The sequence below is a fragment of the Rutilus rutilus genome (genome assembly GCF_951802725.1).
Source record: "Rutilus rutilus genome assembly, chromosome: 13".
In the NCBI taxonomy this organism is placed as follows: domain Eukaryota; kingdom Metazoa; phylum Chordata; class Actinopteri; order Cypriniformes; family Leuciscidae; genus Rutilus; species Rutilus rutilus.
In genome coordinates this window covers 30,289,430-30,314,633 of record NC_140218.1, presented here as the reverse complement: position 1 = coordinate 30,314,633, position 25,204 = coordinate 30,289,430, and the positions used below count along the sequence as shown (strand labels likewise).

At 38.7% G+C, this 25,204-nt stretch overlaps 1 protein-coding gene across 2 annotated transcripts in view; it reads left to right on the top strand.

The window, feature by feature from the left end:
- The window catches only part of LOC311302349 (transcriptional enhancer factor TEF-5-like), a 54,322-nt gene that overhangs the window by 7,407 nt on the left and 21,711 nt on the right, over positions 1-25,204 (top strand). The window contains exons 2-12 of one of the 2 annotated variants that reach the window (XM_084428160.1): positions 4,567-4,817; positions 16,424-16,488; positions 17,430-17,492; positions 17,611-17,673; positions 20,718-20,846; positions 20,931-20,974; positions 21,059-21,123; positions 21,199-21,335; positions 22,629-22,802; positions 22,940-23,083; positions 23,191-23,343. In XM_084428160.1, coding sequence (XP_084284286.1) covers positions 4,679-4,817; positions 16,424-16,488; positions 17,430-17,492; positions 17,611-17,673; positions 20,718-20,846; positions 20,931-20,974; positions 21,059-21,123; positions 21,199-21,335; positions 22,629-22,802; positions 22,940-23,083; positions 23,191-23,343 — 1,176 coding nt within the window. In that variant the 5' untranslated portion in view covers positions 4,567-4,678. Of the gene's footprint in view, positions 1-4,566; positions 4,818-16,423; positions 16,489-17,429; positions 17,493-17,610; positions 17,674-19,196; positions 19,209-20,717; positions 20,847-20,930; positions 20,975-21,058; positions 21,124-21,198; positions 21,336-22,628; positions 22,803-22,939; positions 23,084-23,190; positions 23,344-25,204 lie in introns of both variants that reach the window. The other variant, XM_084428163.1, reaches the window with a different exon arrangement.

The following is a 25,204-nucleotide window of genomic DNA, read 5'->3' as shown; positions in this document are numbered from 1 at the left end:
AGACTCACTTGTCAATTGTTCTCCCCTATCTGGACAGTAATATTTCGCATGTTTTCCAATGTCTTCTTTCGCGTTCGTATGTAAATTGACATTCAATTGAAAAATCTATAAAAAACAACAACATACATTTACCCGCCCATAGACCCTCCCCTCGAAGAAATCATGACAGAAGTGGTTGAAAGTGGACAAGAGGCGGATTAAAACACCAGGTGTAAACGGGAATGTGTCTCCCTGGTGGATTGGATCACATCTTAACACCAGGTGTAAACAGGGACCAAGTGTTAATTTGGGGTGAAATGGGCTTTCATGACATTCACTCAGCGAACAGTTCTCTTCAGATTTGCTCAAACAAATGCACCCTCCCTTGTTTTTATAATAGCGCAATGTGATAGTTAAAGGTTTAGACAAGATGCTTCTTTAATGAACACTGGTTATCCATCAAGAGTGTTGGATGCTTTTGGTTTGTCACTTGATTCTGTAACCCGATGTCTCTTCAGAGGCCAGGCGCTGCTGGTGTTGGCAGGTGACCTTTTCATGATGTCCGCTCACAGATAAGGCAACATGTTTCAAACCAAGGTCAATATTTACTCATCAGCAATACGCACCAAACACAAGCCCAACAATTCAAGACTGCAGAAGGACCATCTTACTAATATGTCTGATTATTATTCTTAAGCTGCTGGATTCCATGTTTCGGGTTCTGAATTGTTTCAGGTCTAGTAAGCTGATATTTAATAAAGTAGACCTTTAGTATATTCATTAGTTTATTTGTGTGTTATTTGGCATTCACTACTAGCATGTTACCCAAGTCTTGATAGCACGGGCTTGCAGGAGTGCTGTCTGTGTTATGAACCTAGTCCACGTAAAACAGCAGTATTGTCCTTGGGGAGCTCTGTGTGTTTCCTGAGCCTTAGTGGATGCCTAAATTGGTCAGGCAACCCTCACTCCCACTCCCACCCCCTATGATTTTCCTGTTCTTCAGGCCCTTTTTTGGACTGGGGTGCTCGTAAGTGAGAGGGAAGGGGAGAAGAGGACGGGAGGGGAAGGACAGGAGGTGTGAGTGACACAACAGATCTCCAGAGAGAGAGAGAGATGGACAGAGAGTGTGTTAGCGACACTGTAGCTTTCTTAATAAGGGCATGTCTGGAATGTCAGCCCTTCTCTCTCTCTGTAGGTCCATACCAGTGGTCTCCTCTAGTACCTCCTTATGATAACCGTTTTGGCTGTCTGAAGTCCGGTTGTGGCTTTTCTTGCATATTTGCCATATTATGGTTATTAGAGTCAGTAGTTGGGATGTGCCCTAAAAAAAGTTATTTAACTAAAAAATGTGTACATATTTCAGAGTTCGCACATCTGTGAATGAATGCCGACGTGGAATTGAGCTAGAAAAATGTAACTGGGAAAATTAAGTTTTCACCAGTTAATAACCCAAAATATAGTTAAAAATGCCTTTTTTTTTTTTGTCTTGACTCTTGAGAATGTTGCAGTATCACTGAATGAGGAGGACAGAGCGCTCACCAAATCCATGGCCACAAAAATGTTTTGTGGGCAGTTCTTATTAGTTTACTCTGTTTTTCAGATTCATTTTGCAAATGGCCTCAGTGACTTTGCTGAAGAATGAAGGCCTAAATGGTAATTTCCTCAAGATGAATGCCAGCCTGTTTGTTTTTAGAGAAGTTAGGGGCTCTTATTATAGATCACAAATTCTATATACTGTACACTAAAGTTGAGATTGAGAAGTTTGGGGTCAATAAGATTTTAAAAAAGAAATTAATACTTGTATTTAGCAAGGACACATTCAATGTATTAAAAATGACAGTTAAAGAAATTTATAATGTTACAAAAGATTTCTATTTAAAAAGAAGTTTCACAATTTCCACAAAAATATGTAGCAGCACGACTGTTTTCAACATTGATTATAATAATAAAGGTTTTTCGAGCATCAAATCGTCATATTAGAATTATTTCTGAAGGATCATGTGACACTGAAGACTGGAGTCACAGGAATAAATTACATTTTTAAATAAATTCAAATAGAAAACATGTTAATGTTTCATAATATTAGTTTTTACTTTATTTTTGATCAAATATATGCAGCCTTGGTGAGCATTAGAGACTTCACCAACCCCAAACCTTTAAACGACAGTACAGTAGAATAATGTTGAAATGCATTGAAATGTTCATTTTGGGGTTGCAGTCACTAGATATTCAATATGATTTTGTTAACAATATACATAAACAATTAAGAAAGTCAAGTCACCTTCATTTATATAGCGCTTTTTACAGTCCAGATTGTTTCAAAGCAGCTTTACAGTGATAATAGGAAATTAATTCAGCAAAGATTGTTTTGGCTGTACAGCAGATCTAGAAGAAAGTCATTGTCTAGCTTAAGTATGTTTTTAAGTGATTAATTTCCATTGTAAAAATCATTCGTTATTAACTTAGGGGCCACTTACACAACACCGTTTCCAACTGAAAACAGACATTTTTAATGCGTTCTGGCTGTTCATTTACACGACAATGGCGTTTTGGTGGCCTGAGAACGCAAACTATTTAATAGTATATATATATTTTTAAAAGTGCAAGCTTTTGAAAACGAGTTTTTGAAAGCAATACCGTTATCATAAACTTCAAAAACGTGAATCTGAAAACGGCGATGGCATGCATTATATAAATATATCTATTGCAGTGACTTTAATGTGCCTTGAATTTGGCCAAGTTTGGTTCATTTTTGCAAAAAAATTATTTTGAACTGTCTGCTTCAGTTAATTGAATCAGTGATATCAGTTAGTTATATATAGTTATAGATATCAGTCAAAAAAGGACCCTATTGCATTAAGAAGATTTGGGAATTGCCAGCTTCCATTGTCTACTTTTACCCTGATGTTAGCCAATATTGCTCAGCCAGTCTTGTTGACACCAAGGCAATTTATTTAGTGCCTTCAGTAGATTCTCTTGATTTTCAATACCAGTGCTATTAATACTGTACCCTCCAGCTCACGAAAGCTGTAAAGCACGTCCTTGAAAATCTGATATCTCGTCACCTGAACTTCACTTGACATCAGGAGTCTGAAAAATCTGGCGCCTTGCTCGGCAGCTCGGTGTGTCCTCTGCTCAGACAGCCATTTTGTCTTTCCTGTCCAATTCTCCTCTTTCCGCCGTCGCATAATGGGATAAACTGATTGACAGGGCATATGCAAATGATTACATGATCCTGAAGGATTCTTTATTCAAAGTAGGGGTGGGAAAAGCTCCAGCTCCAAAGGGAGATTCATGGTCACACCATCTGGACTGATAGTAACTGTCAACCCCTCCTATTGGTCTTGAGCCGTCTCAATTAACCAATCATTGTAAGACGGTCTGGAAGGGGCAGCTGATGCTCCTCTAAAGTCGGCTGGGAGACGTTTTACTTCTATTCGCTGAAAACCTTCCCCTCCAGTGATCTGTTAATTCAAGGACAATTGCGACCGGTTCAATAAGATGAATGATTCATCAGTTCATTCATACATTCCACAAACTGTTCAGTCCGATTTGTGACTCAGACAAACTGGTTATTTGACTGACTTGTTTCTAGAGTTGACTCAATGAGTTTGTGTTGCTTTTTCTAATTTGTGGAGCTTACATTTGCAATGAAACGGATTATCAAAAAGAAAAAATGCAGTGTGGGACTTGGTTCTGTGTATCAGTTGTTGATTGGATGGAGGAAGATCTGAATGTGAGCTTGCAGCCAGTTGTAAAAAAGGGGCGGGATTTAAGTGGACCAAATTATTCGAAAATTCACCGAAAGAGTTTTTTTATTTAAAAATTATGAGTTTAAATGTATGAATCGTTCACACTGAGATAAATAACATGCATATAGAAAATAGTGAATTTTCGATTTCCAATTTCATGCCCAATAGGGTGGGTGATATGACCAATTTCTTATTTCACGATAACGCTAAATATCACGATATAGTTATTTCATCTCATTTCTGTTATTACAAAAAAGAAACAAAGAAGCAAAATACAAACAATAGGACAATACAAAAATATGAATGAAACAAATTACGTTTTTCAGGTACGTTTATTTAACTTGAACAGAAATGTACTAATCAAATGTAAAAATAAAATATTGCGTAGTCCTCAATCTATGAATTAAATATAAATGTATTATTATTAAAGTTAAAAAAAGTAGTTCAGTCAAGAGCAGTAAGTTCTTTTGTTTTTCACATTAATGACACAGAGATCCAGGTTTATTAGGCTACTGTCACTTTAAGACCAAATGCACAGATCCATTATACAGATACACATCCGGTTTACACCCAACTGTTTACTTTCACTTCAAACATAACCGGCTGTCCCCACACGATGGGCATTGTGACATAACTGCGCGTGCATTCGACCATTCAAGCGCAACAAGACGCGAAAGAGAACTGAATTCGCAATCGCATGCTGAGAGAATTTTCATTTTTAAATGGCGGAATTAAACATTTTTAGTAAACTATTCCTTTGATATTGTGACCTCCTGTTTTAATGACATCTCTCTCTCTCTCTCTCTCTCTCTCTCTCTCTCTCTCTCTCTCCTAGTCCTGGGTGTGAGGGCTCACGTAGGGGCCCAGGTGGAGCCGCCACCATTGCAGCCAACGAGTGGAGCGCCAACGAGAGCCCGGAGGAGGGGCAGGAGGATGGAGTGGATGGGATGGACAAGGCCGGAATGGAAGGGGATGCGGAGGGCGTCTGGAGCCCTGACATCGAACAAAGTTTTCAGGAGGCTCTGGCCATTTATCCACCCTGTGGCCGCAGAAAGATCATACTTTCAGACGAAGGAAAAATGTATGGTGAGTCTCGGAGAGCTGAATACCCCCCCAGCGAGAGTCGCTATGTGCTCAGAACACTTTGCAGGCAAAGCATTAGAAACTTGAGAGAGTGGGACAGTTTGCTAGAAGTTGTTTTCTCCCTAAAAACGGATCAGCTATTTATTGCAGCAGTGCTGTTGTTGGGAAAAAATGTAGTGAAACAAGGTAAGGACAAACAGGGCCAAGTCATGTTGTTGGAGTTTTATTGAAGTGAATCAGAGGGTGAACTTATGACACTCCCCACCTCCAGATTTTCCCGTTCCCACACGGGATCCACTGACAGGAATGCTGTGTCTCCCATTTAAGTCAGCATTCTCAGTAAAGCATGAGTCAGCCTCCTGAGTCAAGTGTGACATTTTTTTCATTACTGGCTGTATGATTCAGACGTAACAATAAACAGACTTGATCCATTTCAGTCTCATCTGATTAAAAATACTTGATAATTTAAAGGAGTTGATTCATGTTTGTTTGGGATTTATAGTATATAAAATTCTGCATATCTACAGAGATGTGTCTGGCTTCTACCAAGCACAGCTTTTCTAAAAGCAGGTCAGTTTGTAACTGTTTACAGGCCAACTATAGTTAGAGAAACCAAACATTATGAGTTAAATATTTATTTTCTAGTTAAAAATGATGTATTATAATATGTAGAGTTCTAGGTTCTAAAATGTTGCCTTTAAGCCATTATTTATAGTCACTAAATGCAAATAGTATATTTGCTTTCTTAGTGATAGATTCTATTTACACTAGGTGAAAATAGTAGCATTTTCATAGTGATATATGCTATTACACCTTGTTAAAACAGCAGTATTTTCTTTGCAATAAGAGTAAATAGTTGTTAGATGATATTTATACTTATACATACTGGCAGATACTATTTGCACCACAGTTGTATTGTACATTAGACAGTATGCAATAATAACATACTGTAATTTCTAGTGGGCGGAGTTACAAGGCGGGCTATTTGCACTTAATGTAAATAGACACTCCATTATTTATATTAAGCAGGAATTTTTGTCACAAATATTGTACCTTTATTTACAGTAAAACAGTAATATTGTGAAATATTATTACAATTAAAAATAACTGTTTTGTATTTTTAATATATTTTAAAATAAATAAAAAGCTGAATATTCAGCATCATTACTTCGGTCTTCAGTGTCACATGATCCTTCAGGAATCATTCTAATATGATGATTTGATGATCAAAAAACATGTCTGATTATTATCAATGTTGAAATCAGTTGTGCTGCTACGTATTATTGCGGAAAGAGTGATACTTTTTTTCAGGATTCTTTGAACAGTGTTTACTGTCATTTTTGATCAGTTTAATGCATCTATGCTGAATGAAAGTATTCATTTCTTTAAAAAATATCTAATGGACCCCAAACTTTTAAACATTAGTGTATATCATATAAAATCTAATTTTATGCTATCATTTTATTTGACCTCTATTGTATCATTCCAGGATTTGACATTGACATGACATTGACATTTTACCGGTAGCCGTGTGAATGATGAGAGTGTCATTCACTACAGTTTGTTTTCGCAGAGCCCAACTAAAATATGTGTTGCAATCATTGTGAATAGTTTTGGGTCAGAAACCATTGGATTATTTCTTTTATAGCAATTCACTTTGATTTGTGTTTTCACGATTGGTGTAATGCTGGTAAATTGATATTGTCTATACGAGCAGATACTCTAAAGCTGCGTTCACAAAAACCCAGCAATATTGCATGAGCTAGCGAGGACATTGTTTATTGTTATGATGATTTACAATTGTGTTGCGAAGTATGAAGTCACTTGCAAACCATTCAGCATTTTGTTGCCCAACGCAACAAACTTGTGCAACCAAACTGAACCCATTGCAAAATCAGTGTGGGAAAATATTTTGCACTCATGCGATATTCACGTTTGCCTGCGAAAATGTGCCGAGCAATTACCGCACCTTGAGATAATACTTTTGCCACATTTGTGATTTTACAAACCATTAGCACGAATACTCGGTAATTAGTAAGAACTGGGCCAGGATTAGACTATGTAACATCGATAAACTAAGCTTTATGACTTACCCCTAATCCTTTTGTTAACTGACTGTGGAACGCATCAGGATTTAATATATGATTGCTGGCACAAATGAGCTCAGTTGGCTTTGGGGTGTTTTGACCTTTGCCCCTCTCTGTAGAAAAGGCTTATGGAGACCGGCCCATATTCTTTTCTTTTTTCCCTTGGCTTGAAGGGGACACACATTCCACAACTCCGTGGCCTTGTCCTCGGCTGTAATACTCCACCCACGTCTGTCACACAAGCTCTAATCCCCCTCGCAACAGATGAGGAAGGTTTGTTTCAACAGCCATGCATTTTGTCCTTTTGTGGTAGCATGGGCTGTCAGGATCCGTTCACTCTGTGTGTCCGCTTATGTTACCCCGCAGAGGCCCTTGGGCCCTCTCTCTTCTCTCCGTATGACAAGATCATCCCCTTCCACTCTCTTTACAAACAACCCTTTCTCGGACCAGTTACGTTACTCCTGCCAGGACCCTGATGTCAATCTCCAAAAGCGAACAGCGTCTCCTGATATGCCCCCTCTCTCTTCCACCCCCAGTGCACACAAGTTCATTGGCCGCAATGTATACTTTGACTAGACAGCACTAAAATAGTCTGGCTATCTGATGCAGGCAGAAGAGAACTGGCCTAGTGACTTTGTGGATTTGGTTTTTGTGCGCACAGAGTTTGCCATAGACATTTTCCGAAGTTGTCACCAGATGTCTAAACACCGTTTAGTCAAATAAACGTAAACCTCTGGATGAAACGCGAGACGTAAATAAACATACTAACATTTGTAAGACATGAAATGTGTGTAAACATACGCATCACGGCACCGTGTGCTAGGTATTTTTGAATACGATTGAGAAAATAGTTGGATCTAAGCGTTCACATGCTTAAAAGTCAGCATGAAATGGAAGATACGACAGTCTTCCCTATTGTACAAGAAAAATGTAGGGCTGGACTTAATTTTGTCCATGTGGAATTGGTTGATTGGTTGTGGTTTGCTATTGGTTGATCTCATGTGAGTGACAGTTTGCCCCGCCCTCACATCATCAGAGAGGAGATGTCCCCATTTTGATTTAAAGACTATGAGGGCTCATACATTGTTTAAAAATAATATTTTATTTGGATTTTAGAAGTAGAAATGAAATAAATAAATGAATAAATAAATGAATGCTTTTTTGTAGTTAAGCGAAGATAGGCTAATTCTCATTCTAGCCCATATACATATCCGGGCCTCATCTGGGCCAACTATTGCAAATATGGCTCCGTTTTGGCAGCGGAAAAGGTCATACCTGGTCGTATCTGGTCCACACACATCAAGCCGGTTTCAGTGTTAGTTGTTGCTTGCTGTCTGTGGCCCGGATGTTGCCCGTACCTTTGCCACTGCCAGAACTGAGCCATATTTGCCATAGCTGGCCCAGATGAGGCCCGGATATGTATGCTATTGCCAGCCACGCTCAGGTTGAGTCAACGCCGTCATTCCATGCGGTATGTGGGCCAGAATGTGGGAGATGTGGGCCACAAGTGGGCCAGATGTCATTTGCTATCTAGGGGAGAGCATTTGATTGGACAAAACTGCAGCATGAGTCATCAATATTTTAGGTCTATTTTTCTTAAAGTGAAAGACTAACAGTTTAAAATTTGTTTTAAATTCAGTATTAAATGTGCTAAAAATGAATTTCGCCATCGTTTATGACTACACTAGCAGATAGGCCCGAAGCTTAAGTTATATTTTCATTTCATCTCATCATTCATGCCTTAAAATGCTATCTGTGTAAGCAGCTCACTATATTTTGGATTATAAATATTTTGCCTCAGGACACTGTATGATGTGGAAACTGAAGGATCGAGTTTTATTTTGTCCTGATCCCTAGCATTTAGTGGCCATTAATGTTCCTCAGAGCTTCATTACTCACTGCGAAACTCCTGCTGTCTTCTAGAAAAAAAGCAGCTCTTCTAAAAAAGTTCACTTTCATTGCACCGTGGGAAGACTGGTTAAACAATCTGATCTTCCCATCCAGGACCTGGCTGCTATAATGAGCTTGATGTGTCATCCTGCACCTGTGATGTCTTGCCAGGTTTCTTTTTTTAAAGTCTCAACCTGCAATCATTTTAGTTTATTGCCAGTGTGTCAAAGCTGTTGGGGTTGAGAAATACAATATCAATGCTAACGCTTAGCAAACGATTTCAAGGTCTTTTCTGAATTAGGCTAATTTGTGGCTCTGTTCATCATTATGCGTCCTTTTATGTTAGTAGCTTTTTATTGAACTTGTTGATAGTTACGGTCGTGTTTCCACATGAAGTTTTGAATTAGAACCATCTCAGATAGGGCGCATGACATCATCTCAGTTGCACAAGCTTCCCAGATGTGATGGATCTTCTGAGGAGATTTCACTGAGAACTGCTGCTGAGAGAAATGAGCTAATTTGCAAGGGATATGTGTAAATGTCTGGACCTTGAGGCACCAGTTAGTGAATATTGTGCCATGATGCTCAAGTGCATGATGCTGGTTTGAGTCTGGCTTGTGACATTTACTTTCTCCCTCTTTCTCCCGCTTTACTTTATACATTTTAACTCTTTCCCCGCCATTGATCAAATATTTTGTCATTTATGACAAAACCCTTTGCCGCCATTGACACGATTTTCTGGCAAACCATGTTTTCACTTTTTAATAGTTATTTGAAACTTGGCAAACTGGCAACTCCAGTAGTAATGAAAAGATTGATCTTAAACTGTCATGGAAACTAGCATCGACATCTTCTGGAGAGACGCATTATGGGTATTCACCAGCCGTTGAGTGAACATCGGTTGTACACTCGTTATTGCAGTGCATTGTGGGATTGAGTGAGTGCACTCGATAACGTTCACTATGGTTACGGACATCACAGCAAATGGATACCCCCTCAATTAGTGCCCTGTTGGGTATAGGGGACGATTTCGGACACAGCCCAGGGCTGCATTTAACTCCACTTTTCCATTACCAGTACCAGCTCGACTCGACTCGACTCGCCTCCACAATAGTACCTGGTCATCATAGCGACACCGCAGGAAACTGCCGTGACGTAATCTTCTACGCGTCACTACGCTGATTCTCTGACCAATCAGCAGTCTGCCGTGTTTTCACGTCACATTTTAGTATCGCCTCAGCCCGCTCAGAACCTCGCCGGAGGTGATATGAAAAAAAGTACCTGGAAGCAGGTACAGGTACAACTTTTACACAGTGGAAAACCAAACAAAGGCGAGTCGAGGCGAGCTGGTACTGTGTAGTGGAAAAGCGCCATTAGACACACTCGCGAACTTCCAAGCACTTGCCCTTGGTGGAATCCCCGCCGCCAATTTGAAGTGCGCTCAACTTTGCTAAGTGGACATGGGAAGTTTATTTGGACAGACCCTCGACACCTCAATTTTGATAGAGGGAGCGAGTCTACTCATATGTTAACTGCAGGCAGACTCATAGACCACAATGCAACATGATTGTGACGTCACAACAGATGTTTTGATCATTGTTCTGAATCCGATCTGGATGATCGAAGTCTTTGACCAAAATGTGATTTTCTTCAGCTTTTTTTTTTTTGTAAGTAGATGCTCTTTTATGTCTTTTGATATATTGAATGTTTACATATTCATACAGCAAAATATTCTGGGGGTCATTAAATATTTGTGAACATGATAAAAAATGCTTGCGCTGGCAAATTAAAAATAAAACACTGCCTGGGAAAGAGTTAAGTGTGACCTAAGTGTCCAAAATTGTTACTCTTAAATAATCAGTATGATAAAAAGAAAAAGAAAAGGAAAGTACTGAAGAAAACAACGAACGTAATGGGACAGACTATATAGCGAACTGGGGAGGAGCAGAGGTTGAGAACTGAAGTGTCAGTAGGAGGAGGTTTGTCAAAAATAAGGGTGTGGACACTGTCCTTCGGTGTTTTAAAGGGTTCGAAGGGTTTCATTTAAGGAAGAGAGACTTAATGCTGCAGGAACTGTGTTATTCAGGTGTTCTCCACTTTAGATAATTGCTAGCCTGAAGTGATGTTGTGAGATGGTATCATTTGAAAATGTTTTCACCCTTTTAATCTCTCTCAGTGCAGATGGACCAACTGTCCAGTTGCCTCCTGCTCCAACTTGCATGTTTTGAAAATGTAGGTGTGTGTCCGTATCTGTTTCAGAACAAGTTGAAACATGTTCTACAGGATTTCCAGTGGTTCAGACAGGATCTTCCAGAAATATCTATCTACGTGTGCATGTAAATGCCTATCTACGTCATATTGCTAATCTACGTCATATTTCTAATGACTATTTACTTAACTTCAATATTTTCTTCTGGTACTGAGTGAGCTTATGATTGCATGTCTTTCCCTGAATCTCAAGAAATCACCTCAAGAACCTGTTTCTGTATTAGGTAATCCCAAGTTTTTGTTCTATCCTCTTCCACAACATACAGTTATACTAAGAGTGTAAATATGTGACATATTCACTGTTCCGAAAGTATGTTGTAAGTAAATCACATATTTTAGTTGACACATTTTGTCGTAGGCCATTATACTTAAAGGTGCACCAAGGAACTATGGTCCACTTTCTAAAAAGTATTTTTATCTTTACTTATAAATATATTGGTAACAACACTTTACAAGTTTAATTCATTAACATTTGTTAATGCATTGGGTATCATTAACTTAAAATGAACAACTTTTACAGTATTTATTAATCTAATGTTAAAGGGTTAGTTCTCCCAAAAATGAAAATTCTGTCATTAATTACTCAACCTTATATTGTTCCAAATCCGTAATGCCCGGTACGATTTTGGGCTGTCGTAGCCTACGGTTCAATGGGTGTCATCATCGTACAGTCTACATGTATGTCGTAAACAAGTTTATTAGATCAGTGCGTACAGTGTGATTTAGGATTGCCGAAATTGCACAGTCTGTAAGCAGGCATAAGACATTCATTCATCTTCGAAACACAAATGAAGATCTTTTTATTGAAATCTGAGAGTTTTAGGGACCCTCCATTGACAGCCTTTGCAACTACCACTTTCAAGCCCAAGAGAGATAGTAAAGACTTCATGAAAGGAATCCATGTGAATTTTTTAAGCGATGCCTGTGCTTTGTTTTCACAAAAAATGTATTATAAATGTATTGTAAATATACTTTATTTACAAATATCGTGTTCACGTAACAATGCCCAGTCTCGCGTCCACACAACACGCATGTGTCTTGGTGGTCTCGTGAATGCAAGTTAGAGGTGAATATTTTGTAAATAAAAATACATTTTTATGTTTTTTGCCATTAGGTCATGACTGCCCCCACATATGCATTATAAAATTAGTAGTAGTATGAACCCTTGCCTAAGATGAAGTATCCAGTCAGCCAGGCCAAGAAAATATATTTTAGGTTACATGGGGCGACTCACCTCTCATGCTGGCAGCCATGTTAAGATTAAACGAGCATCTGAACACTGCTTACTTGATCTCAGTCACTCCTATTATCAGACACTTTCCATTGCGGAATAAATAAATCATTGCCTAGGGTTGTTTTATAATGGCATTGATAACTGAAAATGTATCATTTAAAAAATAAATTCTAGATTTTATTTGCAAATGCTGCATCCGTGACAGTAGGTGTCAGTATAAGAAGCCAGTAGACTGGCAACAGTTCTGTGAAAGTGTAATTTGGATGGCATGGCACCTGTTTTTGATCGGCCATTGGTTTGGTTTGGTTTTTCCTCTGATTTGCGGTTTCCAGTCTTTTTCTGCAGGAAAAAAAAGAACAGGTGGGTGGTGGGAGAGTTATTAAAATGCAGGTGGTTTTCGTCAATAAACATACACATCTGATGGGATGGAGGGTTAAGAAGGGTGAACTTTGGGAGGAAACTGTCAAGGTGAAAAATGATCTTTGAAAGAGAGGGTAAATAGAAGAGGTAAGCTGCTAATCATCATCCTCACCGACTTTTTTCTACAGGCTTCTTGCCAAGTGACCCACAGGACAAGTCCAAAAAGTCTTGCAATTAATTTAGCACTTCTAAATTGTGTCAACAAGACCTTCACCTTCACTTTCAAATGCTTGACAATATGGTACAAAAACATATGCAAACACCTTTCACTCGCCATGGCGATCCATCTCACATACTTATCCCAGCTGCAGCGCAAGTTGTTCTTTCTTATTTCAGGAAAGGATGATAGGCCAGAGCCATTAAAGGGAGCTTTTTTGGGGGGATAAATGTGTGCGAAGCAGGTTTTATTTCACTCCTGCTTTTCCTGGATGTACTTTAGAGGAATCTGGGAGCAAATCAGCACTTTCCTTTGGCTCAACCTCAGACATTTCTGCGGGAGTATTTATGCAGACATTGATATGAAGTGGAAGTTTATATATTTTTATACTCAGCACTTTTTCAGTGAAACTGTCAGCCTTTAATTTTCCTACCAAAGAGGCAGGTAGTCAATTGTAGCTCTTAATGAGACTGAAAGAGTTGCTCTTTTGTACTTGAAGGCAGTTGTTGTAAATGGTCCTGTGCTGGAGGGTTAGGTGTCCTTGTCTGTAAGCATTGCCTGGTAGACTTCAGTTGGAAGCAAATGGAAGTTGGAAGTTAAGGGGGAAAGGGATAGAGACACAATGAAGGCTGGATTCATACCTGAATGTCACACATGACCATGAAGCGTCAATGTGTCTGAAGTACTTTGAAGTATGTCAAGTTCTAGGCCACCGCTCCAAAAGTAGGAAGCAACTCCTCCCCTACACTGAAAATCTTTGCTTTAAGAAGAACTTAAGAACTTATGGCCACAAAAACCTAAAGACAAGCGTGCCATTCATAACAGGGTCATTGAAGATCTTTGGTAGTAATAGTAAGGTTGCAAGGTTGGGTCCCACAAAGGTTGGGTCCCACATGAGTATTACCATCATGTCCTTAAGAAAAGCACATCATGACGCCTGTAGTAACGAGCCTCTAGTTTCTCCAATGTGATTGTTTCTTGATATTATATCAATAACTGCAACTGGATATTATAACTGCACTGTAAGTCACTTTGGGCAAAGGACTACTTGTAAAGATGAATAAACTTATCGAGTGACCTTCATAGATGACTGTACATGCGTTGTGAAGCTAGAGGCTTCTGTGTTTCTGATTTACATCCCAGATTTCTTTCTGCTTCTCCCTCGTCATGGCCTCCTTTCATCTCTATGTAATCGTCTATCTGCTGACTTCTTCCTCACTCCCTTCTACAGACTCCCAGTCGTATCTGTCTTTCTTCCTCTCCAAGCCTCCCAGGAAGTGCAGCATTTCGTTTAGGGTCATAAACACGCTATTTGTGGGCTGGGGGGGGGGGGGGGGGGGCTGGTTAGGTGCCCTTTGAAAGCTTTTGGATGTGGATCAGGAGTTCAAGGCTGCTGGGTACGAGCCAGAGTCTCTCTATCTATCAGAGTCTCCTCTGTGTGTCTGGAACTGAAGATGTTTGCCTTCTCTTTTACACATGTTCTGTCTATCACTGTCTGGATGATTCTCTCTTACTCCGGCTGTCTGACTGGCTAATCCTCTTTGACATTCGCTTGTGTTATCATTTCATCAGTAATAGATAATTAAATTAAACTGTAGAGGCTCTAATTTGTTCTGGTTGGTGTGACAAAACACTGGACATCTCTCGTATCATCTTGGCATCACACACTTACTCCAATCAAACTTTTAAAGAACAACTGTACAGCCTATATTGGTATTTAAATAGTCGAGGCTGATATGTAGAGAGCCGCTGGTATATGCATGATGTGTGTAATTCCTGCATTAAGGTGGTTTTCACAATGGGGGAAACCCCCTTAATACAGAAATTACCGAACCCTGGTGCATTTGCGTTTAATCTTACGTCATAACAAATGTGCACGATGCATGATAGAAAACAGAACTCTGGTCAAAATATAGATATTTGTCATTAATTTGGTGCTATTATATGCAGTACAACACTTGCGTCACATTGAAAGCGGCTTTCTGCTGCTTGCAAACGGACTCTTTAGAGAAGTAAGCTAACTGTGAACCATTCATTTAACGCAGATCTGCATGATTACACTGTATGCTCACTCTCGCTCATATCCTCAGTAACTCATCACCATTGTCATCCCCTACTTGTGTTTTGGCTACACGTCATCGGCTAAAATACATGCACATTGTTTTACTTCCCGAACAAGTGTATGACCGAGTCGGAGTTGCTTTCACATTTACGTGAATCTCGCCACATTTCCAGTGCAACCAACCTCAGATCAGGTAGTCTCGGGTTCGGTAGCCTGGTGCACTCATGTGTCCAAATGACAGCTTTCACATGAACTAAACTGCCAGTGTTAAAACCCACTAAATTATATAAAGGTCTGTTTATTGAGAGTCCGTTCTAACAATATTGCCTCAACCAATGGCTCACCCCAAGTTTGGGGTGGGACTAACCATTCTATATGACCAATGAAAAGAGGAAATTGTTTGAAACTTCTTTTCAAATCTTTGGGATTGTTGTTAGCACCACTAGTGGTGGCCAATATATTATCAGTCTATTACCACAAATAATGGATCTTTTTCCTGAATTCTTCTGTCCCATGTAGAGGAACAGGATACTTCATTTATATTTGGGTTGACTTATCACAAATCTCTCTATTTGTTTGCACATTCACAATGTCCACACATGTTGTTTGCTGGTGACACGCTAGTATATGAGTCCCTGGTGTTATATGGCTTGTGGTTAGGGAGCAGGGTCTCCTGTGTTGGGTCCAGGTGGTCCGGCTGTCAGTGAGTGGGATGCCAGTGGGAGGAGGGTGGGGGTGTCAAAAAAGATTCACAGTTGAAACTTTGCACAGCTGTTCACAAGGTCAACCCTTTATAAACTGTGATGAAATCCTCTTTATCGCTTTACCTCAATTTATCTTCCTTGTTTCCTGTCCCTTTTCTCATATCATTATATTAATGCCATTACACAAACAGATTTATTATTGTACTCATTTAATAAATAGCTCTTTGTATGAAAACATTTGTCCACTCAGAGCAGCTTGATTGGTCAAGGCCCTGACACATGGTGGCCCTATTTTTTTTTTTTGCCAAGTCACCACCCATATCACCTGACTCATCTGTCACAAGCCTTGTCTTTCAATGGTCTATTAATAAACTAATGGTCTCATAGCAGGCTTTACACCCTACTGTGATATTGCTGGTGGAGGCATTACTGCATTCCATGTGCTTTTCAGTGTATAGGAGTCTTCGTTCCCACCAGCTTTACTTAAGTGTTAAATTGCATATGTGAAGAGAAAAATATTTTTATAACTTTTATCCAAAGTGACTTGCATTGCATTAATCTACACACGGTACATTTGTCAGTTAATGTTTTCCCTGGGATTCGAACCCATGACCTTGTGGTGGTAGTGCAGTGCTCTTCCAGCCAAAAGCTATTTCTTAACATGTTTTATGTAATAAAATGCACCTTATTGTGTTCTAAATGTTCATATCTGTTCAGTTACATCAATAATATGATTAATTTTACTACATTTTTGCTAATATTGTGTTTCTTATTGATTCTTTTCCAGGTCGTAATGAGTTGATAGCAAGGTACATAAAGCTGCGGACAGGGAAAACCCGCACACGGAAACAGGTAATGTGAAAGTGTTTCTTGTACCACTTGTTTGAATGGGTACAACAGAGGTCAAGACAAAGGTTATTAACATATTCTGGTTTAATTACCGTAGATCATGATACCTGTAATTGATGCAGTCATTAATTCAGTCTTTTTTTTTGCCTTGTTCATAATACAACTTGATTACAGTTAGCTATGCTTGACAATGTATTTCTGTTATCTATGTTTTGATTAAACTACAGTGTCTCCCTGCACCTTAAATTTGATATTTGATATTTAAAAAAAAAATTTGTAAGAATTTTTGTTTAGCTGATTGAAGTAACAGCGAACTCTATACTGACACCTATTGGTGTGGATGCTGCTAGTTCTCATGGCATTTGTGAGATTTTTTTTCTCATCACTGTTCATGTGTGTTTCACACGATTCATTTATTATTTTTATTAAATGATATGACTCATGTGAGTTAAATTTAAACATGTTTGGCGAAATTCTATTCAGTTATTTAAGCGTGCAACTGGGAAAAATTACATAGAGCAACTTTAATATCACATTATAAATAGAAACTTACTGTAAAAAGTGTAAGATCAGTGTGATTTGCCTACATATAAAGCCGGATTCACACTGTACAATTTTAGCCATGATTTGGCCCATCTGAGACAAATTTTGTGAATCCTTTTATTTTGAATTAAACTGAATGAATTAAACGGCTCATAAACATACTTTATCACTGGAAAAAAAACTGAAACAAATGATTGGATAATAATTCTACTTTTAACGAGACATTTCCCCTTATATAGAACCTTTTAGGGTTCTATATAAAACCCCATTGAACCTTTATTCTTATTCTAGTCTAAGTTTCATTGGTATAGTCTTAGGTTCAGTGGTTTGACAGATTTGTTGTTAAGATATACAGTATATGTTGGATGATATCAAATGTCTGTGGCCCTGTTTTGCCTCAGGTGTCTAGTCACATTCAGGTGTTAGCCAGGAAGAAAATGCGGGAATATCAAACAGGCATTAAGGTATGGCTGTGGCGCCACCTGGTGGCTTCTTTTTTACTCACTGTCTGTTCAATGTCTCTCTTCTCTTTTCTTTTTTTCCCTGCCTTCCTTTCTCCCTCCTCTGACTTCCTTCCTGCAGGTGTCTAGCCATCTGCAGGTTCTCGCGCGGAGAAAATCTCGCGAGATTCAGTCTAAGCTGAAGGTATGCGCTTCACTGCAGTCTGCTCTGCTCTGACCTTTGCTGTTAACTGTGTTCAGAGTGCTTTGGCTTTTCCTTATATCACCACCAAACCTTCCTATCTGTAACACGCCCTCAGTGTTACAATCATTTATCATGACTTGAGAGCATGCAGGTAACTTTTGTTGTGTGCATGCATTCATTGAAACAAATACATTGAAAGCATACTGCTCAATTCCATCATTCCATCCAAAGTAATGGCTTCCTCTGGTGGCTGACTGAATATTGCATCACTTTCTAGTTGTGTTGCTATGTAGTAGAATTGATTTCACCAAGTGCAACATGTTCCTGGATCAACATTCCAATCAACCAATCAGATTTGAGGTTTACAGATTATGCCAAGTTTAGGCTTACAACCAGTGTTCAGTGCTAATTCCCCATCATTTCCCTCTGATTTTAGGGGTAAGTTATGGATAGGGTTAGGTTTAGAGGTAGGGATAGGGTTAGGGTTAGGACAAAATTTTCGGACAGGAATGTTGTTCCAGAATCGACAAACTTTGTTGAGCCAGGAGCGCGTCTAACTCTGCAACATCAGGACGTGCTGCTGTGCATGCATGAATTGCTTTTTATTTATTTTTTTCCTATACTGTAAATTATCTTGACCTTCATAACTCAAACCTCTACTCATCTCTACTTTTCCCCTGTGATTTAAATGTATACTCCGTTTCAGGGCTTACATTTATTGAAGCATTGCACTATCCAAATTTAAATTTGGTGTAGCACTACTTGTTTTGTTTTGATTAATGGCTTCTGCTTGTATTATTTTCATTATACAAAAGTCAGAATATATAATATATAAAGTCAATTTGCATTAAAAAAAATAAAATAAAAAATAAAACAGCATAGCAATGTGATGGTTGTTGTCTCTTTTAGTTTTGCTTTGTTTTCCCACACCATCACCCGGATTGATTGATTGATTGATTGATTGATTGATTGATTGATTGATTGATTGATTGATTGATTGATTGATTGATTGATTGATTGATTGATTGATTGATTGATTGATTGATTGACCAATGAAATTTCCAGCAGAAATGCTTTATTATTCCCACCATTCATTGATTCATTAATTAATTAATTAATTTATCTATCCTTTTTGTTGACACATTGCATACTGCACAACACTTATTGGTGTATTTAACATTGTTCTATAAACATCCTAATTTGATACATGAATACACATAATAAACGAGCATATTCCGATTTTTCGCATGGTTAATGATCCGAGTCCGGTAAGAGGGGAAGTTAACACATGACCTCCTTAAAGATGTGAAATGGAGAACTGTGGCTGTTCTTTCAGGAAGTCATTGGTTCACTTTGTAGTCGAAGAGAGCACTTATTCTGCGGGATCTGAACACACAGTGTCAGAAGAGAAAGCACAGGCTTCTCGGCATACCTGCAGTCAGAGTCATTTGATCAGTGTGTCATCTGATCCGTTTGTCTCCGCAGCGTTTTTTTTAACAGTTTCTCTTCCTTTCAATTTTTAGGCCATGAACTTGGTAAGTGAAATGTTTTGTAAGTCTGCTTTGCCTGCAGAGCTTCATGCGCACCGACGCCTGCAGACGCTCAGCTTTCACTGATTTGAGCTTCAGTTTGCGCAGCTCGATGCTTTGGCTGCCAGTGTCGCCCGTCTCACAGGATGAATTTAGCTACCACTATTGCTGTTTTCCATTTCATTTTTGGCTTAAATTTTTGTTTTTTTGTTTTTTTATACCTGCAAACTCAGAACAAAATATTTTGAGAGTTTTATTCTGTCATTTCATGTGAGGGTTTCTTTTTTGTACCTGTGTGTACAAAACTCAGTAATAGACTGAACTCTTAAAGATATCTAAAAGAAATTGAAGACATTGTTTACATTTGAACACTTCATCTGGTTTATTTATCTCTTTATTTCCTGGTTGGGACAGACTCCTGTTCTGTCGCCTTCATTCTGTCTAATTCTTTGTCTTCTTTCTCTCGACTGAATGTTGAAGCTGTTCAAGTGTCCTGTTCTGTTATCGTGTGTAATGATGTTTTTTGTTTTGGTGGCTGGATTCAAATGCAAGCACAATATCATGCATCACATGTGCCCTTATAAGCATGATATTTGCATGTTTGTCTAAACCATTTAGCATGTAGCTCTCGCACTAAAATTCAATGCAATTCAAAGGTTTACGGTTGGGAAGATTTTTTTTGTAGTTTGATTTTTGAAAGAAGCCTCTTTTTCTCACCAAGGCTGCATTTTTTTTGTCAAATAGAGTTTAATACAGTATAAATAGTAATACTGTAAAATATTATTACAAAATAAAATAATTATTTTCTATTGTAATCTATTTTAAAATGTAAATTATTCCTGTGATCAAAGCTGAATTTTTCTTCAGTGTCACATGATCCTTCAGAAATCATTCTGATATGATTATTTGATGCTCAAGAAACGTGTATTATTATTATCAGTGTTAAAAACAGTTGTGCTGCTTCATATTTTTGTGGAAACATGATCCTTTTTTTCAGGATTGTTTGATAAATAAAACAAATATTTGATATAAACATCTTGTGTAACATTATACAAGCCTCTTCTGGTCACTTTTGATCAACTGAATGCATTCTTGATCAATAAAAGTATTAATTTTTCTTTAAAATAAAAAAACCTTACTGACCCCAAACTTTTGAACTGTAGTGTACATATCCTTGAAGTCTGTTTTTCATAAAGATTGCATAATATCATATACTAAAGTGAGCTATTATTATATAATTTAGCATTACTAATACACTTCATTATTGTTATTATTACTGTTGTTATTATTATTAATTTCTTTAAATACATTTATTGAATGTTCATTAAGTATATTTGATATAATATAATGTAATATTGTGGCTGTGTATGAGAATCATTTATTACTATTAAAAAACATTCCAACAGTAAAATGCATCTTAGAAGTGGTATTATGAAAGTTCTGAAGTTCCTTTCAATCCTGGGTAATTTCTGATGAAAACATTTTTTAATGAAGCCCTTGTTGCGTCTTTCTCAGGATCAGGCTTCCAAAGACAAAGCCCTGCAGAACATGGCCGCTCTGTCCTCCGCTCAGATCGTTTCTGCCAGCGTGATGAAGAGTCAGATGCCTCCTCTTCCTCAGCACCCCTACCCTCCTCCAGCCAGGGTTAGTTCAGAGTCCAAGGACTAGTTACCCTCAGTTCTCTAACTTAACCCTCAAACTTCCATTGTTCTCTGTTTTGTTGTGTAGTTTTGGCCCGGCCCCATCCCAGGACAGCCTGGACCTTCTCAGGAGTGAGTATCTCTACGAAACTGATTCCTGATCTAATCAACAGTGTTGTTGTGAGAGCCTGCTGATCTTTCTCTGTGTTTTTCTAGCATCAAGCCCTTTGCACCGAACCCGTACTCCAGCCTTCAGCCTCCACTGCCTACGCCCATATCAAGTAAGAGCAGTGCTGGGATTATATCTGAACTCAGACTGACCCACCCGGGCCTAAACCAGCATGTTTTCTCCACAGGTTATGAGCAGCTGCCCACCTCCCTACCCCCGAACAGCACTGCCATGCCTGTGTGGCAGGACCGGACCATCGCCTCCGGTAAACTCCGCATGCTGGAGTACTCGGCCTTCATGGAGGTCCAGAGAGACCCTGACACTGTGAGTGAGAATATTGGAGACACCGGTCACGATGATGGCGTTCCCCATAGCGTCAATACCAAGATGCAGTGAAACGTTGAAAAGGAACTTAGAAGATACATTTATTAAAATTAAAAACCATCAAATGTGAAGTGTCACTCAAGGACACTCTTGGAATGTCAGTTTACAGCTTTTCACTGTAAATTATAAGATGATTTGTCCTCTTTACTTCCAAAAATGGTATATTTAACAGTATTTTACTGAATGTAAGGTTAGTTATTACTTTACAAAATGTAAGGTTAGAGATCTATTACAGTTTTTCTCCATATATAGTAAGGGAACTTACTGTTAACCAATTAACAGATTTTTACAGTTGCATTTTACAGTAAAAATTACAATCTTTTTTTTTTTTTTTTTTTTAACAGTGTATTATAGTAATTTCAATATTTTGAATTGGCTTTTATTTTAAGCTTTTTATTTTCATTTTAGCTTGTTTTTTTTATTTTGCACAGAGCCCCTAAAGGGACATGTTGGTGGAAAAAAACATGAGAGGAAAAATAAAAAGTCAGTGCTTTTGCAATCTCTCGCAAATGTTTTGCATTCCTCCGAGAAACTTTGCATTCGCTCGCAAAACGCAAAGTTTCTTGGTGGAATGCAAACGTTTTTGCAAAGGGACGCAAATTTTCTCAGGGGAACGCAAAACATTTGCGAAAGAACGGATCATTTTTCCTCCATCTCATATTTTTTTCCTTCACCATGTCCTTTTAGGGGCTCCATAATTTCGTTATGTGCTTTTGACATTTTTTTTTTTTTAAATTAGCTTTAATTTATTTTTATTTCAGTTATCGGTTTAGTAATTTGACTTATTTTACTCATTTCATTTAGAAGCCAAGACAACATTTCTAATTTTCATTAAAAAAAATTAAGTTTAAGTTTTTCATCTAAAATGTATATTTTATTTTATTTCAATGATTTTCAATAACACTGTTAGGGGCCGTTCACACAGAAAGCGTTTTTTCATTCCACTGCGTTACTTTTCCATTGTTTTTCAATGTAAATGTGCTAGATGGCGTTCTAAAAACAGGACGTTCAAGTTAAAAGAAGTTCAACTTTTAAAAAACACTTTAGTTTAGACCTTGCACTTTTTTTTCCTTCCACTGCCCTGCGTCTTTAGTTTTTAACAGCAAAAATGCATTCTGTGTGAACCGGCCCTTACAAGACAAAAACATACATAAAGTGTTTCAGGAATGGCGATGTTCCATGCATTTCTTTCAAAGCCCATTAAATGTTATTTCTTCACCTGTTAATCCACAGTACAGCAAGCACCTGTTTGTCCACATCGCCCAGACAAACCCCTCGTACTCAGACCCTCTTCTGGAGGCCGTGGACATCCGTCAGATCTACGACAAGTTTCCAGAGAAGAAGGGAGGGCTGAAGGAGCTGTATGAGAAAGGCCCTCAGAACGCCTTCTTTCTGGTCAAGTTCTGGGTGAGTTACTCTGTTAATCTCTTAGAAAATGTACAATACTGAAAACCTAGTGTATGTTATTAGTTTGTAAATTGATATGTCATACATTCATCTCTTTATATAGCTGAGATAAGTGATTTTTATGTCATCTGTTTCAGGCTGATCTGAACAATAATAACGTTCAGGATGGCGCAGGCTCGTTCTATGGGGTCAGCAGTCAGTACAGCAGTGCTGAAAACATGACCATCACTGTGTCCACTAAAGTCTGTTCTTTTGGGAAGCAGGTGGTAGAGAAAGTTGAAGTGAGTTCACCATTTATTGACCATATACGTTTTGGGAATATACTGTAGATGGTAGTGGTTTCCAAGAAATAGTATCAGCATCTATAGTTTGCCTTTTTGATCCCTAGACAGAGTATGCTCGTGTGGAGGGCGGGAGGTACGTTTACCGGATCCATCGCTCACCCATGTGTGAATACATGATCAACTTCATCCATAAACTCAAGCACCTGCCAGAGAAATATATGATGAACAGTGTCCTGGAGAACTTCACTATACTGCAGGTAAGCGAATGAGAGAACAGGACATAATTCTGAATTTCAAGGAACACTGTAACTTTTGGCCCTCTAGCAGTTAAAAAATAACTCCATGCATTTTGTGGAAGAACATTGTTTTGGTTGTGCTTTGGCTCTGTGTGTTTGTGCGGATGAATACGGTTATCTTACTGCTATGGTAATAAAACATTCACTACTCGGCTTAAAAGATAAAACTAGCTGATCTCAAGCTGACTAGCTGAAGATGTTACTGTAGCTTTACCTATTAATAGACACGGTAGTAGATGAAAATAGTTCCATGAAAATAAATTCCAACACAGCGCTACAACAACCATAATGAAATGAGCCTTCACAAAAGATAATTCTTTACAATGAACTCTGTTAGAGAGCTACATATGGCAATTTATATGTTCAATAAAATACCTTACTTACCTGTTGAATAATACATTTATTATGAGCTCTGTCGCAAGCAGAAGTTCCTTTTTTTTTTTTTTTAACTGGGTCATTCCCCGGAGGTTGGAGATTTGGAAGAAGGATTGAGGGTGTATTGAACAAAAAAAATGACATAGTGCACCTTTAAGATTGGGCCACTTCCTTTTCATGAGTGTGATTTTTGAATTGAACTGGCCAAATTCCACAAAGGACGTAGAATTAGAATAGAAGGATAAAGAATTTACCTAATCACTGCAAACATATTCAACAGAGGAATTTACAATTTATTTAGACTAATTCATGTTTATTTCATGATATATGTAGAATGTTTTGTTATTATTTGACACTACTGTCAGAAGTTCCTTTCGATGGAACTCGACACTGCATTACGCCCCCCTGTGAGTTTACACCAATCTATTGGCTGACAGCAGTCCAACGACGTCACATGGAGAGCCTGAGCGTACAAAAGACTTGTATTACATGCCAACAGCTTTGTTGTCTTCAGGAAGCCGCTTTGTTTGTATGTGCGTGTGAAGATAAGAGCTCTGTTCTTGCTTGATTTTCTCTCGAGGGATAGATTTGAGTGTTTGATTGGTGCGCTTTTGGCATCCGAGGGAGTTGGATGCTCTCATAGCGATGCATTTGCAGTATAAAGCTCTGTTCTTGCTTGATTATCTCTCAAAGGGAGAGTGAGGGAGCTCTTCTCTTGCTTGGCTCTTTTCTTTAGAGATGACAGTCAAGTGTCTGCACCTCACGGGTTAGGCTAGTGGGGATCTGCACTCCATGAAATCCACCCATTCTCCACTCAGCAGAGCTGCCAGAGTGTGGTGTTGGGGTCTGCCTTCATGGACCTGCAGGTGTTTTCCAATGAAGGAGTTAACGAGGTAGATAGTGCTTTATTCGTCTCTGTCACCGTCTCTAGGTTTCTGGGCTTGGAGATTACAGCAGACACAGATTATGTCTGCTATAGTCCAGAGAATGGACTAACGTTAAGTGAGAGTGTAAAGTCACGGTGAGATGAGGCGATCCGCTTTCTTATCTGGTCCAGAGTAGTGCTGTTGTTCAGCATGCCCTCTGAGGTAAGGTCTGCTTAAGGCCGCTGAAGCTGTTGGTCACAGTGAGATGATGCAACCCGTTCACTTTTAACAGAGGGGTTGTTAGGCAGAATGTGGTGTTTCCCAATGGTTTGCGAGGAGTAATGGAATGATAGAGCACTTTGGCCAGAGGTAGATATGCATTTACAACTCCTTGCTAGAGCTGTAGGAATGGGCAACCATCAGCCAATGAGGGCCACTTGGCAGAAAGTAGTTGAGAGAGGTGCTAAGGCGCCCCGCTCTCTTAGTAGCCCCTTCCGGTTTACACTGGAGGTAGTAGCTTGATGGGAATACGTTGGTTCATTTCTACTAACAAGTAGAGCGCTTCCCTAGGGGTTCGGTGG